At 44.5% G+C, this 15,791-nt stretch overlaps 1 protein-coding gene across 19 annotated transcripts in view; it reads left to right on the top strand.

Annotated features, from left to right (window-relative positions):
- The first annotated feature begins 921 nt into the window (after positions 1-921).
- The window catches only part of PKHD1 (PKHD1 ciliary IPT domain containing fibrocystin/polyductin), a 476,353-nt gene continuing 461,483 nt past the window's right edge, over positions 922-15,791 (top strand). For 10 of the 19 annotated variants that reach the window (XM_082346236.1, XM_082346234.1, XM_082346235.1 and 7 more), the window contains exons 1-6: positions 923-3,969; positions 8,058-8,229; positions 9,427-9,554; positions 11,333-11,410; positions 12,032-12,176; positions 12,415-12,523. In XM_082346236.1, coding sequence (XP_082202362.1) covers positions 9,503-9,554; positions 11,333-11,410; positions 12,032-12,176; positions 12,415-12,523 — 384 coding nt within the window. In that variant the 5' untranslated portion in view covers positions 923-3,969; positions 8,058-8,229; positions 9,427-9,502. Of the gene's footprint in view, positions 3,970-8,057; positions 8,230-9,426; positions 9,555-11,332; positions 11,411-12,031; positions 12,177-12,414; positions 12,524-15,791 lie in introns of all 19 variants that reach the window. The other 9 variants (XM_082346239.1, XM_082346233.1, XM_082346232.1 and 6 more) reach the window with 3 other exon arrangements.

Below are 15,791 nucleotides of genomic sequence, written 5' to 3'. Positions count from 1 at the left end.
CCCATAGCTTTGACCCTCTAGTGGAACAGATTCATTTCTTCTCCAAATCTGAGTCCGTATACTCATTATCCTTTGGATCCAAAGTTAATCAGGGGTATGATATTGAAGCAGAGAGAATATAATTCCTTTAGCTTTGTTTCTTTATGAAAAAGGGAGGCTAGGAAGACTTGAGGAAAAGGAAGGAGGAGGAATTGGGTCAATCCTAGACAGGTGAAAGGGGAATTCACCTGTCTCCCCTCACCGGGGAGGATTCTGACCGCACAGAAAATGTGAGGGCTGTGGCTGGGCCATAGCTCCAGGGCTAGTCACACAGATGGTGTATCAGGAGAGTGAGAACACAGCTTACTCCAGAGTCCCACTTACCCAGTGAAGTTCTTACTTAGATGGAAGGACCATGTTACTGTCCTGTTCCAGGTTCACTTCCTGTCAGAAATATGCCTGTACAACATGGATAAGTGCGTGTCACCCTCAGGAATGTATCCACAGTGGTCTTCCCTGCTTGTGGGCGGTGTATCCTGACGACAGGTACGCGTACTTAAGGGTCTGCAACATAAAGCCTTAAAGAGAAACACACACACAAGAGAAAACTGTCAAACATTGAACGTTATTATTTATATTTTAAAAAATGAAAAAGAGGGGCTTCCCTGGTGGCGCAGCGGTTGGGAATCCGCCTGCCAATGCAGGGGACACGGGTTCGAGCCCTGGTCTGGGAGGATCCCACACGCCACGGAGCAACTGAGCCCGTGCACCACGACTACTGGAGCCTGTGCGCCTAGAGGCCGTGCTCCGCAACGGGAGAGGCCACCGTAATGAGAAGCCCGCGCACGGCAACGAGGTGTAGCCCTGGCTCACCGCAACTAGAGAAAGCCCGTGCGCAGCAAGGAAGATCCAACGCAGCCAAAAACAAAAAACAAAACAAAACAAAACAATAAATCAATAAATTAAAAAATAAATAAATAAAATAAAATAAAATACAGATTCTGATAAAAAAATGAAAAAGATCATTGTTTGTGTGCTAACCACTTACTTGATTCTGTTTTGTGGTGGACGTAGACAGTTACGTTTGAGCTTTGTATTTTGTGAGAACCGTAATGAAACAAAGAATTCCAAAGACAAAAAAAAAAAAAAAAAAAAAAAAAGCCTGTAAGTTGAAGAAGGTATGATAAAACAATTTTGATAAAGAGAAAGCAAAAAAAGAAAAAAATGCGTTGAGCATTTTTGGTTTCCATTTAAAACCTGCTTTTGACTTTGGTGGCCCTCATCCATTCCAGAATGTTTTTCCTCCAATGGATTCCCAGGCATTCCTTTCCATTTAATTGTGTACCTACTCTATGCAAGGCACTGTGCAAAATGTTTTGAGGGTACAGAGGGAACATCTCATTTTTTTCTTTAAGAAAGGCAGCATCTAGTCTGGGAATGACACGTATAACCCAAAAGTTGCCAGGCATCACCACACTCATGAGGTCACATTTACAGTGGCACCCACATTTTGATGACTTGTAACTCTGTATTTGCCCATGTGGGAACTTAGTTATCTCTCAGGGCCTATATATCAGTTAGAGTCTGAAGAAATGTGGCCTTAGTGCAAATGTGGAGATGAATCTGAAAGGACAGCAGCTAGGCCTTTGGTCATTATGCTTCCTCTAATTGCAGATCGGTGAGATACATTTTCATACCACCCCTCCCCAGTTCCCAAAGCTTCGATTCCCCAGCAATTCAGAGTGGTGTTGAAATCCAAGGGAAAGGGGTCAGAAAATGACCTGTTCCCTTGACCTCCTTAAGTTTGCTTTATAGGCATTTTTTTTGTCTTGAGAATTTCACAAGGTCTTGTAAAAATAGCTTCCTATGGAAGAGTGTCAATGTCTGGGGGTGAGCATGGCTACCTGCCTTGGGGTGGTAGGGGAACCATGCTCTGGTTGCCTTCAGAGACCCAAGCTCAAGATTTTCTTCAGAATTTTTATTTGACAGGGACTTTGGAGTATGATTAGATGGAAGAGTTGGTGGAGGGGACTTGTCTGGAGGTTGTGTTTGCATGACAAACTTAGATATGTGTGTATATTTGAGGGTCTTGAGGTGGACGGAGCTCACAGAGAGGAGTATTTAAGGCTCCCCCAACTTCCATGTGGCAAAGCCACTGCCTGTGGAGTTCTGCAGCTTTTCCTTTCAGGCCTTGGAGCATGAAATGGCTCATTCGACTTCATTTCTTTAACTGTAGAGCTTGATTGCCCACCAGGAAGTTCCTAGAGCACAGAAACCAAAGTCCTGCGTATCATTAGGTTTCTTTTAGTCAAGAGTAAAGAGACACATCTACCCATAAGAAAATTAGGGTGTTTTAGTCTTGATAGCTAGGCTGCCAAAAAGAATTATAAATATCCATTATAGGCTCTTTACTCAAGGATAGATGGGGTTAATCTCTGGAATCCCTTGTTAAAGTAGCAAGAAATAAAACACAAGTTAAGTCTTAATCATGAGACTTGACTACAATATAGTAAATGAATCTGATCATGATGTCTCCCCTGTCAGACAGCAAGCACTTTGAGGGCAGAAACCGTGTTATATTCTTTAAAAAAATAATTTTGGATCATCTAAGTGGTTCATGAATATAATTTTCTTTACAAAAATAAAAATTACCAATAATTTTGAAATCTCCTTTGTCTCCCCGGAACCTGGTCTGTCACCTCTTCCTTATTTCCCACGTGCAAAGCACACAAGTGTGGCTCAGATGATGCCTGTGGACCCATATTGGAAGATCTAGAGTGGAACCTGAGGTTCAGTAGGCAGGAAGGTGGCCCAATGACTGACCCCCTAGCTGCCTAACCTGGCCAGGCATCCTCTCTCTACACTACTGGCAGCAGTGCTAGGAAAATCATTCTGCTTGTCGCTTGTTGCCAAGCTGAGATGAACATCAGATTTGGTATAAACTCCCATACTTTCTAGAGGATAGTTCCAGCACTCTTATGGGAGTTGTGCTCTATCTCCATGGATTAAATCTGGTCTTGCCGGGGATGCTTCCCAGGTCCTTTGAGGCAGAGACTCAGGGCTATCAAATTATGCTGGAAAGGCTTCTGTCTCAAAGGAAAGAAGATGAGAATTTCTTCTGGTCAGGAAACACTGGGCATGGACTGACTCGATCAGGAAACTGGTGATGTGAGTTGGAGTGTATGGTGGGACAGAGACAAGGAAGTCAGATGTGGACCAGGTAAAGAGGTGGTGCTGACCTCCTAGGTCAGCTGCTTGTCTGATTCCTCATCAAGAGAGTCAAGCCAGTGACTGAGACCCATGGTCTGGGTCCTCATAGAAGGTGATGGGGACAAGTCAAGGACTTCCTCTTGGCCAAAAAATGCAAGGTCAGGAGGAAAGGAGGAAAGTAAAAAACGGGGAGGGCTAGTTGGCCCTTTCTTAGCAAGACTTTGGGTTGATCATCCTCTCTCTGCTTCTTTAGACTCACCCCCAATAGTGAGAATGCTAGCCCGTGGCAGGCACTTACAAGCCATCAATTTCTCTTGATGAAAAGTCATAGACTGCTCATGAATGGGCACCAGCCCTCTGGTGGCCCTTTCTCCTGGGCCTGTGTTCAGTCACTGACTTACTGGCAAATTCTTTCAATCATTGAATGTCTGTTTGTGTCACTGGGTGGACTTTCACTTAAAATTCTTGTCTAGGGCACATGCAGTAAGTGGAGAAAAATGTAGGACACGCTTTCTTTGGTCATTAAAAAAAGACCCTGGGGAAAAAGCCTAAATAGCTTGTGTTAATCATTAAACTTGCCCCATGGTCAGCTCTGAACTTTCACTTTGGCGTAGGTTTGGTCGGGACACAAACGAGTTAGGTGAGTTACCTGTGTGGTAGCTGCAGGCTGGGATCTCACCGGGTAACACGGCCATCGGTTCTTGACAGAGAGAAACAAGGTCATTTGGAAAGGAAAGATAATTTCTCCCTTGAGTCACAACGAGAGAGAAACAGAAAAAGGTACTGTTGGGTTCAGAAATATCTCTGCTCTGTGTTTTCTAGGTGTTGCCTTTCTTGCCAATGTCATGGTGAACAAAGGAAATGGGGGGTCTGTAGTAGCAACCTTGCAGCTCTGTCTGTCAAAGTCCCAAAGTGGGGGGAGGCTGGGAGGGGAGGGAGGAAAGGAGAAAGAGCAAGAATGAGGGCAGAGGGGAGAGAGAGACAAGGGGAGAGAGAAGACTTGACCCAATGCACACAGCTCTCCTCTGGTTGAAAATATTCTAGTTAAAAGAATTAAATGGAGGCTGAGTTTGTTCTTAGGAAGAATTAGTGGAAAATCACATAAAGAAAAATACATGTATTATTGATTTGATTGTTCTGTTTTAAAGGAAAAGATGTAGCTCTGAACATAGGGCTTGAAGAAAACCAATGTGTGACTATTTACTTCCATTGTTTTAAGCTTGAAAAAAAATGTTAAAATCACAGTCAGATTGAAAATAGACTCTCTTGTGCCGAGCATATTCTGTTGGGCGTAACAAGCAAATCAGATCCTGTGCATTTGGACTAAGTAGAAAATACTCCTGGGTACCTTTCTCTAGGCAGTAGATGTATTTCTGAAAATTGAATGTTTTAAAAACGAATCCTATTCCAAATAGGTGTAAAAATGTAGGGAATTTTGCAATTTAAAGGAACACCTGCTGAATCTACTTGAAAACTTTAGAACTCCTCTTGTAAATACAAGTAGCCTCCACTCCTACCCCATCCACTGGGGACTTGTTGGCAGGTACACAGATTATTTACCTCTGTTTTCCCAGCTCCTAGCACAGTGCCCAGCATATATTAGGTGTATGATAAGTGTTTGTGGAGTTGAATTAACTAGAGATGATTTTATCCATTGCACTAACTTAATCAGGACATACCCATAAGATATGTTTTTTTAAAAAAATAAATTTATTTATTTTATTTTATTTATTTTATTTTTGGCTGTGTTGGGTCTTCATTGCTGTATGCGGGCTTTCTCTAGTTGCGGCGAGCGGGGGCTACTCTTCATTGCGGTGCGCAGGCTTCTCATTGTGGTGGCTTCTCTTGTTGTGGAGCATGGGCTCTAGGTGTGCGGGCTTCAGTAGTTGTGGCATGCGGGCTCAGTAGTTGTGGCTCATGGGCTCTAGAGCACAGGTTCAGTAGTTGTGGTGGCATGTGGGATCTTCCCGGACCAGGGATCGAACCTGTGTCCCCTGCATTGGCAGGCGGATTCTTAACCACTGCGCCACCAGGGAAGCCCATACACATAAGATACGTTTATTCTAAGTTTTTTGTAGATATTCCTTTTCTGGGCATTTATCTTGGTTTTTACTTTTTTGAAATGGTATAACTATTTTTTCTGGTCTCAGTGTTTTCTTAATCCTGTATCAATGAAAGGGATCCATTACATCGATGATAGAAAGTTAACACGTAAAGCCTTGCCGCTGCTGCAGGACACTCTGTAGACTTTGCTGGAACATCTGCAAGGAAGAGGATAGGCAGGGAATCCACAGAACATTCAAGGCCCGGGCATCACTGCAAAGTTGTTGGGAGTTGTGTAGTCGGCTAAGTTGTTGGGAGTTGTGTAGTCGGCTAAGTTGTTGGGAGTTGTGTAGTCGGCTAAGTTGTTGGGAGTTGTGTAGTCGGCTAAGACTCAAGTTGTTCCAGAAGCTATAACTAAGATGTAAGCCTATCCAAGCCCTAAGAGTATGAAATAGATGCAAGCCTTTGTAGGGATTTTGGGAATTTGGAGGACTTTTATTGCTCACCTGGCACAATGCCTCTGTCCCTTATACAACCTGGCAAAAAAAGGGCACATGTGGAACTGCGAGTCAAAACTACAAGCTACCTATGAGCAGGCAAGAATACTAGTGAAGCAGATTAAAGCTCTGGGCATCTCCCAAGCAGGGCTACCATGAGTTATATGTGTCTGTGACTCCAGAAAGTGTCAATTGGGCCCTGTGGCAGAGACAACAGAAGGAAAGAGTGTCCGTAGGGTTTTGGTCCCAGCTCTAGAAGGTGGCAAAACTCTGATATGCCCCCAGAGAGCAACAGCTCTAGCAGTGTACACAGCATATCATGGTAAGAACTTTCCTTCCTTTCAAGGGGTGGATTGAGAATATGTTCCATCAACCCACATTTGCCATGACTCAAAGGCCCAGTTTGACTAAGTGGCATGTCTCTGTGTAGCAGGGGAACACCTTGTCCACCAGGTCCCTGTCTCTAGAAATGTGAGTGCTCCTAGGCCCTGTAGAATATGTAGATCCTTCAAATGCCCCCTCTGGCAATCAGGAAGCTGATTGAAGCAACTGACCCTTCAGTAGCCACAGCAGATTGGGTACATAGGAAGAGCAGCCACTGTAACACCTGGGTGAGATGGCATATTGCCAAGGATGCTGGATTGCCCTTGAAATGCAGTGACTTGGTTAATGCAAGTAACGGCATGTCATATATGTTCTAAACAACACCCAAAGCAACTTCCAAAGAGGTCTGGTACCATCTATTGGAGTTTCCAACTGGTGAAGGATTGGTAAATTGATTATATTGGGCCCCTCCCTCTGAGGGAGGGTTCTAAATATGCCGTGGTTTCTATGAACACTGCATCTGGCCTAACCCAAGCTTTCCTCTGTCTCTGCACAAACAAGGCTGCCACCATTAGGGGATTAGAGAACCGAGCACTATGTTTGGGTACCCTCATCCAAAAGACAGTGATTGATGGGGCACAGTTCAAAGGTCATGATATGCAAGACTGGGCAAAAGAACATGACATGAATGGAGGTTCCATCTCCTCTATAACCTGTAAGAAGTAGGGTTAGTAAAAAGGAAAAGTGGAATATTAAAGCAACAGATTAAATTAATAACAGGTAAAGCCACCTTGGCTGGGTGCACTAAAGTACTATCCTAGGCTTTAATATAGTTGATCAACCAGTAAAACCTGTTGCCCCGTGTATGAGACTGAGCACCCTTACCAAGACACCCAACATTGTAAAGGTACAAAAGTCATGGGAGAAGGCCATGGCCCTGACTCTCACCATGCGTCAACGTGCTATGCTGCTGATAATAGCAAGCCCTATCACACCTTCCCAGGTATCCTAAGACATTATCTACTGGAATTTACAAAGGGACATCCCACCAGGACAGGTGAATTACTTCAGTCTCCACAGGATCCCATTGTCCTGTTGCCAGCCAGACCTATGGAAATGTACTACATCTGGAATGGAACTGGCACCATGGGAAAGAGGGGAGAAGGTGCGGTCCTGGTATGGCATATCCCCCAGTCCATTTCCTCATGCCTAACAGGGCTGCCTTCTCTGGCCTTGTATGGTATACACAACCAGGTCAAGCTTCCAAACTTTCCAACCTCCCTTTCCTCAAGACCAGATGGGCATGTCTGTTTTCCACTGGTGCCATTGTTTGGCTGCTGCCTTTGTTCCCTCCATTGGCCTGGAGCACATAGAAGCTGTTACTAAATTCACCCAACAGTCCTTAAATGATAGCCAACAAAGCCTGTCCTTACGGAACACTGAAATGTCCCTAATGAGAAAAGCTGTCCTCCAGCATAGGATGGCCTCGGACACTATCCCTGCCTTGCAAGGAGGCACCTGAGCCATTATCCAAGCAGAATGTTGCGTGTTTGCACCTGATGAATCTGCTGATGCATCATCTTTATTAAATCACATGAGGACACAAGTGAACTTCCTGAGTGATCTGACCACCAACGCAGGGAACTTGATAAATCAGTGGTTCAGATCATGGAGCTCTTGGTGGAAAAAAATGTTACTTATGTTGGGAATGTTAATCTGTGTTTTCTCTTGCATGTGCCTATACTGTTGCTGTGGCCTCTATCTCCTATGCAGCCAGAAAGCTGTCAAAGGAGCCCCCTCCATGCTGGTGAAACCCTTTGCTGACCTCTCAGGGCACATCTCGGAAGAGGGGGCAAGTGAGATTGTTAGAGCTGGTCATGAGGGGCAGACTGCTGGAGGAGGTCATGCACAGGGCGTGACCACCAGTTGACCTGCAAGCAGACCCCGGGCAATTGGAGGCTCCTCACCCCCTCCCTGTCCTTGAAATGTACATTCTGCCCACAGGTCCCACAGCGGGAGCCGTTTTCAAGGATGAAGTTTTGAGAGAGTCAGGTGGTGTTGAGACCACTGGGATTGAACACGTGACTGAATCCCACTGAAGTCTCTATAAACTTTTAAGATTGTCGGGGGTGTGGAGATCTACTCATCTCACTGACGCTCACGACAAGCCTCGTTTGTAAATTTTCCTGAAACCTGACACCTGCCAATCTGGAGTGTCTGCCTCTTTCTAAGGTCTCTCCTTGCCCTCTGTGTTTGGGGGCCGGTTAATTTATGAACCAACACAGGGACAGATTACATGGAGAGGCGGCTCCCAAGCTGGGCCCTGATGCAGACCAGGAGTTCACTGGGGCACAAGAAAGTCTGGGGAATCCAGAAAGCGACCAGCAGGATCCAAGGTAGAGGCTGCCGTGTGGGAAGCTTGTCTGGGAGACGGTGGGGAGAACAGCTTCGCTGCGGTGCTGGGGTCACCTAGGAGAGCAATGTGAGGGGAAGTTGGAAAGGTGGGGGGCAGATCATGGTGGGACTGCAAAGTCAGAGAGAGGGCTTTCCTTTGGAAGCAGAGAACCCTCCAAAAGAAAACTAACGTTCGTGGGCATCTCCTTTGTGCCAGGCCCTGTGTTAATTTCTTTATGTATCTATCGTCTCAGTTAATCTTGATAAAAATCTTACCAAGTGTTCTTATCATCATTTTTGAAGTGACAGAGGTTTTGCTTTGAATTGAAAGCTTTAAGCAGGAGAAGGGCACAGTGAACGCAGAGTTTAAAGAGGATGATCCGGGCATCGTGGATTGAGGTAGAGGGACCTGGGGTCATAGGGTCCAGTTTGGAGGGTCCAGGTTTTTCTTCCTGTTTCTTGCCTTCCTGTTTCCTCTGCTGTGAGGATAAGATAATTTCCCCCAAATTTCCATTAACACCATTTTTTTTTCAACTTGTTACCATGTTTAACATTTGCTTTAACTCTTTACTCTTTTTGTGTTGATTGGTTCCTAGAGGACTGAGACTTCCAGAAAACAAAACAAAACAACCCGCACCCCCTCTCCGTAATCGCCATTAACTAGTATTTTGAATCTGGAATTCATTTATTTTAAAAATTTAAGTGTTTATTTAATAATGAATTAAGGAAAGAGGTTATTATTACTTACCCAGCTTAAACATGCATAAAATAAGTCAGTGGGACAAGGGGGTAGAATAATGATAATTTTATGTAAGATTCTTAGATTATCCTTTTCTTCCAAGCTTGGGAAGATGGTGGGTCCCTCTGAAGACTCTAGGGTCATATTGGTATAATTTCCTTAATTTCCCAAGTTTTAACGAAGCAAAGCAATTGTATCTAAGCAAAAGTGATAGTAATTTTTCATTTTGTTTTTATAAAGCTCTGCTGCTCCAATCAAAATTGAAAATGTATTTAATGTCTGAACAATTTTGAAAGGATTGATTTAAGTGAACAAGATGACTGGCTGGCTGGTCTCTCTGACAAGTATCAAAATACTACTTTTAGCAGGTGAGTTGGATATGTTTTGAAGGGATTTTGGATAGAATGCAGCAGGTTACCTTGAGAACTAATTTATTCTACTTAAATATTACTTTGGGAGGAAGTGTTAAAGTATCTCCTCTAGGTTTAAATTTTCTCTGCTTAATAATTTTTTTCTCTTTAGTAGTTGAGGTTATATATTAAATAGTTATACATATATACTTTAATTTTTAACAGCCAGTGGAAGTTGCTGTTAAGTCTAGAGCTTTTAATAATAACTTATAACCTTCCTTTTATAATTTCTTTTTGAGCCATACAATGCAATTCTATTTAGATTTTATTACTTTATCTTCCCAAGGGGAGTAGCTTATCTTGTCTTAGTGATTAATGACCAATAAAAATTTCCTTTTCTCAAATCAGGTCTCTAGTTTTCTCAGTGACTTTGGTTATCCTCTGTATCTTTTTATGGCATTTGTTTTTGATCTTCTTTAGGTAGAAGTATCTAATACACCTTTGAGGGGTGAGCATGAGCCTATCTGGCCAGGGCTGCCACGAATGGTTGTGTCGATGTGAATGATTCTTCACCACTCTTGGTTGAGCAGAGCGCCACCTGCATAAATGTACATAAATGTACAAAGCCCTGGGCTAGCCAGAGTTACCGTGGCTTGGATGATCCTTTAACTTTTCTGATATAGAAACCGAAAAGTGTTCTGTAGACCTCACTGAGGAGCTAACTGATTTTTGCTGGCTTTACCTCGGACAAGGCATGTCCATCCAGGATCATCTTCAAAAATAAGGCATTGAAGGCTTCCCTGGTGGCGCAGCGGTTGAGAATCTGCCTGCCAATGCAGGGGACACGGGTTCGAGCCCTGGTCTGGGAAGATCCCACATGCCACGGAGCAACTGGGCCCGTGAGCCACAACTACTGAGCCTGCGCGTCTGGAGCCTGTGCTCCACAGCAAGAGAGGCCGCGATAGTGAGAGGCCCGCGCACCGCGATGAAGAGAGGCCCCCGCTTGCCACAACTAGAGAAAGCCCTCGCACAGAAACGAAGACCCAACACAGCACAAATAAATAAATAAATTAATTAATTAAAAAAAAAAATAAGGCATTGATAAGGTCACGCTCAGCCCGTAGTCTCTATGCGAGAACACAGTCTAGCCTAGTGTGTAAGTCTATAGTGGGCTTTTAAAAAAATTACAGCACTGATTCATGCTTCAGCCCCTCTCTGAGCAGGCAAAGCAAAAATCTAGAGAATGCTGTGTCTCTTTGGGGAGTCATTCTGATCATGTATTCAAAAGGGAGAAACTAGAGGATGATGCCGTAAGCAGGAGGACTGAAATAGGGATAACTTCCAGAACTTTCTCCTCTTCTCTGGGAAGTGGAAATCTAAGAAATAAGTGGTAACAGTTGAATATGACCACCTAATTAAAGAGTGGGAAAGAGAGAAGACATTTTATGGATTCAGTTAGGAACCAAATGTATCCTGGAGGCTTTTCCAAAGGAAGTGGAAATTCAGGATTGTCCTGGTGAACACAGGGTTTTTGGATGTCTAAGATAAGAAGATCAGTCAAAACTTTCCTTAAAATGGGAGGAAGGTGTGGTCCCCAGACCAGTAACACCAGCAGCACCTGGTGAGAACTGTAAATTCTTGGGATCCACCACAGACCTACTGGATGGGAAATTCTGGGGGTGGGTCCAGCGATCTGTGCTGTATGAAGCCCTTGTGGTGATTCTGAGGAATGCTCAAAGGAAGCAGGTGGATTGAATTTGCACACTGAAGCCAGTGTTTCTCCTACTCACTTATAGTGCCTTGTCTGAGTGTCCACATTGAACCTGAAGAAGGCAGCCTCGCAGGAGGAACGTGGATCACTGTCATTTTTGACGGTAGGTTTGGGCCTTACCGAATGCAAGTTTCTTATTTATCGATCTAAAGAATCCTAAAGAATGAGTCTTTGGTGTTCTTCCTTGTCTAAGGACAGATGTGAAAGAGGTCTGGAAGGGAGATGGACCAACTGACCAACTTCTATGTTACCAGATGCCCACATGCTAATGTCACATCACACCATTATATGTCTGTGTCCACTTCCTTATCCCAAGCTGTGGGGTGGAACTCTAGGAACCCTAATGAGATGATACCCATGTAGCACAGAACTTGGCAATGTGACCCTCAGAACCTTGGTTAGCTTCCTTGTCGATAATCCTACATATGGGAGTTTCTAAGCCATGGCTCAGTGCATCCATCTATACCACTGGAAAAGAGTAACTTTGAGGGTTGGAAAATTCTTTCCTGGATTTAAGTGGATGGACCTGAAGAGAGAATTCAGAAAAAAAATAAAGTCATAAAGAAGCACACTCATTCATACAGCCTTCGGAAATGAGAAATATTACTTTTAACCCTTAGGTAAACTCAGGGCCTGCCATTGCCCCCGTGTGGCAGGTTTTTGTATTACCCTGTGTGGATTACTGCTCTGTTCAGCCTGAGACTCCACTCTCCCCTGTGTTTAGGTTTGGAGCCAGGTCTCCTTTATCCTGCCAACGGCTCTCAGCTGGAGATCCACCTGGTGAATGTGGCTGTACCCATGCTGCCCATCATACCCTGTGACATCTCTCCTGTCCTCCTGGATTTGCCGGTAGTGATGTGTAGGACCAGGTACACCTGCCCGGGAATGAGAAGACCGGACAGGATGAGTGCTTTGCTCATCTCAGTAGCTTTCAGTGGCAAATTAGAGCAACTCCTGCCATGAAAGGCAGGAAAGGTGAAATACAGGACTCCTGGGTTAGCTCTGTTTCGCAGCTGCAGGGGGGAAGTTTGAAGTGGTCAAGTGGGGCTGCCAGCTTTGGCAATTCATAGTCTTTGATTCACAAGGATTGCCACTTTCTGCCCTCAGATCTCTGCTGTCCGAAGCACATGAAGGTCTGTATTACCTGGAAGTGCAGGCTGGGGGACAGGTCGTAGGCAGCCCAAGTTCAGGACCACGAGACAGCTGCACTTTCAAGGTGGGTACTAAGCATGGAGGAATGTGTGTTTGCCTGGTCTGAGAGTGTGCTTGCGCTATCGACAAGCAAGTTATATATCAGCTGGGGAGTCTTTCTGCTTTGCCAGGATGAGAGGAACAGGTGGATGATAGTTACGGAGTTTCCGAGACTATCTTAAGAAGGTAAGTATTGAGCATGTGTATGTCAGGCTCTCGCTAAGTGCTTTATGCACGTTCATTTAATGCTTACAGCAATTTTATGGGGTAGCTTTTTATTATCCTGCTTTTACAGATGAGCAACCTGGGGCTCAGGGAGATTAAATAATTTGCCCATGTCATCTAGTTTGTAAATTGCAGAACCAGGATTGGAACCTGCATCTAAATCCTCACTTATACTGAAGTCCATAGAGGAGCCACAAAGATTACCATTGTGCATCAGTGTTTCATTTTACAGCTGAGATCATCTGGAGTGTAAGCATGGGGAAGGGACTCAGGGACCCAAGTTCCGCCTTCCTCTCTGCTTCACGGTTGATTTCTGCTTCTTCTTCCAACCCTAGACCAAAAGGGCATGTGCTGTTGGAATTCTCCTTCGAGCTCAGAGAGAGCAAAAAGCAAGCAGATAGAGAGAGTTTATGAGTCGATGCCTGGCTTATTTTAGAGCTTCCAGATGCATTAATTTTATGTTGGGGCTTCATTTTATGTTGTTGAGTCTACTGTCCATTTCAGATTGGTTTTACACTAAAATCCTCTCTGAAAGCATAGGTTCTAGACTTTCCATAAAATGCAGCAGTCTGGCAGGGTTGTACTTGCCTCAGGGAGCCTCTGTTTAAGAGCAGTTCCTAATAACACAATTTAGTTATTAATCAATGCTCCTTTACAACAAGACTTCATCTTCTAAATTCATCTCTCATACGATCCACATTTTACATAGGCAATTCATCTTTAGAATTTGGAATTTGCCATCAATTCACATTTAACAACTTATTTCTTACTCCAAAAGAATCTTGGTTTCCAGAATTTTGCTTTTGCACGTATGCAGCAGAAAGACCAAAAAAATTCTTTTTTGTTAAGACCCACACCAGCACCTCTACATTGTATCAGTGAATAAAACAGAAGAGAGACGGCCGAGCATGGTCCTTAATCACTGTGCTGCTTTTGGTTTTGATGTCCTTTCACCCCAGATAATAGTTTTCCTACTTATTAAAAGACCGGTAAGGAGAGAGAGGGGAAAGAAGAGAAACACTTCCTAAAATTGCACATAAAAGAAAGCAAGTCCTCCGGTGGTTCCACTAGCTTGGTGAATTGATGAAAAATCACCAGGGGATGCAGTTAATGAGAGGCATTCTGAGCTGAAGGAAACCCAGTGTCTCTCTTTGTTTGGGGGCTGGGGCTGGGGGAACCATATGTATTAAAAATTAATTCCACCTCTCCAGTCCACTCCAAAGAGCCTGCTGCAGGCACTGACAAGTTTGAACAACTCACAGAAGGTTTATCAAGCAGCTGGTAGCTGCGGCTTTATCGTTCTCATCCTCTGCTTTTCGGCTCCCCCCACCTTGCTGCTGCCGACCCCACTCGGGCTCAGGGATCAGCCTGCAGGAAGCTGGATTTGGAAGCTCGTTAATTTTTCACTTTGTCATGTCTCTAGCTTTTTGGGTGACCAGAGACCTGTTTCTCTTAGAAAAGTGCCATTTTATAGTGTGTCAGCTCAGAGAGATTCACAAGTGAAGCCTGTTTTGAGGTTTCACTCTGAGCCTGCCCTGCCACTCTCTGAGGACCTGGGAGGGAGTGATGCAGGAGTCGCCTTATTTCCCCTGCACTTCTGGTGGAAGGCTCTCAGCCTGAAGGATAGACCTTGCATTTTTTTTTTTTAAACATCTTTATTGGAGTATAATTGCTTTACAATGGTGTGTTAGTTTCTGGTGTATAACAGAGTGAATCAGCTATATATGTACATATATCCCCATATCTCCTCCCTCTTGCATCTCCCTCCCACCCTCCCTATCCCACCCTTCTAGGTGGTCACAGAGCACCGAACTGATCTCCCTGTGCTATGCGGCTGCTTCCCACTAGCTATCTATTTTACATTTGGTAGTGTATATATGTCCATGTCACTCTCTCACTTCGTCCCAGCTTACCCTTCCCCCTCCCCGTGTCCTCAAGTCCATTCTCTATGTCTGCGTCTTTATTCCTGTCCTGCCCCTAGGTTCTTCAGATCCATTTTTTTTAGATTCCAAATGTATATGTGTTAGCGTATGGTATTTTAGACCTTGTATTTTAAGTTGGAAATCGAGAGGTGTGTTTCCTTGTGTGGTTTGGATTCAGTTGTTCCGTCTGCCTCAGTTGCTAACATCTGGAAGATGGGCAGTAACCACTGCTCTGTATCATGAAGCTCCTATGATAAAGTTCCAGTGGGAATGACAATGGTATGAAGGGCGTCCCAGTGGGAGTTGAAGGCCTGGGTGCAGGAGGAGGCTGGGAGGGGGGTAGTGTACGTTTGGCAGGTGTGTGTGGAGTTGGATTAATCTTTATCCTTCAGTGAGATCAGAGCCAGCTCCGAAACTGTGAGGTCACAGCATTCTTATTTTGACCTCCTAACTGTACATATTTTCTGTGAACTCTTTTCTAACCCTTTCTGTTAGGAAGGGAGGAAACAAGCCTTGATGACAGACTGTACAGCCATGTGAATCAATACATAAAACCTGCACTTGCCAAGCCGCCATCAGCTTTGTTAAAATGTCTGTTGATTCTCCATGTCTGATGAGGGTTGTTGATTAACACCAGAGTTATTCTTTATTGCTCTTCTCCCTGGGAAGGTGGACTCCTGGGGTGCTGGAAGCAGACCAAGCAAAACAATTCGCTGTCTTTGTTTTGCAAATGGGAGGTACAGTAGGTTAGGAGAGTGAAGGTGGTCTAGGTGTCTAGAGTAGGATGGGGGTGAAGGTAGCAGGAAGGGGAGACCAGGTCTCTTCCTGGGTGAGTCATTAGCCCATGGGTCAAACCTTGGCCGGGTCAGTCCATCCTTATGATTCTCTCTTTTTTCATGCTGGCCCTGACTGTGAAATGCTCTAATCTGGAACTAACCCAGAGGCCTATAGGTGAGATGGAGTTCCCGGAATTGTCTCCTTCTCTCCTCTGCTTCCAGGCAGTGTCTCAGTCATCTCAGATGGGGCCACTCCATTCATTCACAAAAATGTGAATGTCTTTTACATACCAGGCTGTGCCCAGGGATACAACCAATGACTCAGCCAGGCATTGCCCCTGCCTTTCTGGAGCTTATAGTTAGCAGTTGA

This window comes from Balaenoptera borealis, assembly GCF_965194805.1.
Source record: "Balaenoptera borealis genome assembly, chromosome: 12".
In the NCBI taxonomy this organism is placed as follows: Eukaryota; Metazoa; Chordata; class Mammalia; order Artiodactyla; family Balaenopteridae; genus Balaenoptera; species Balaenoptera borealis.
This window is presented reverse-complemented; position numbering and strand designations above follow the sequence as displayed.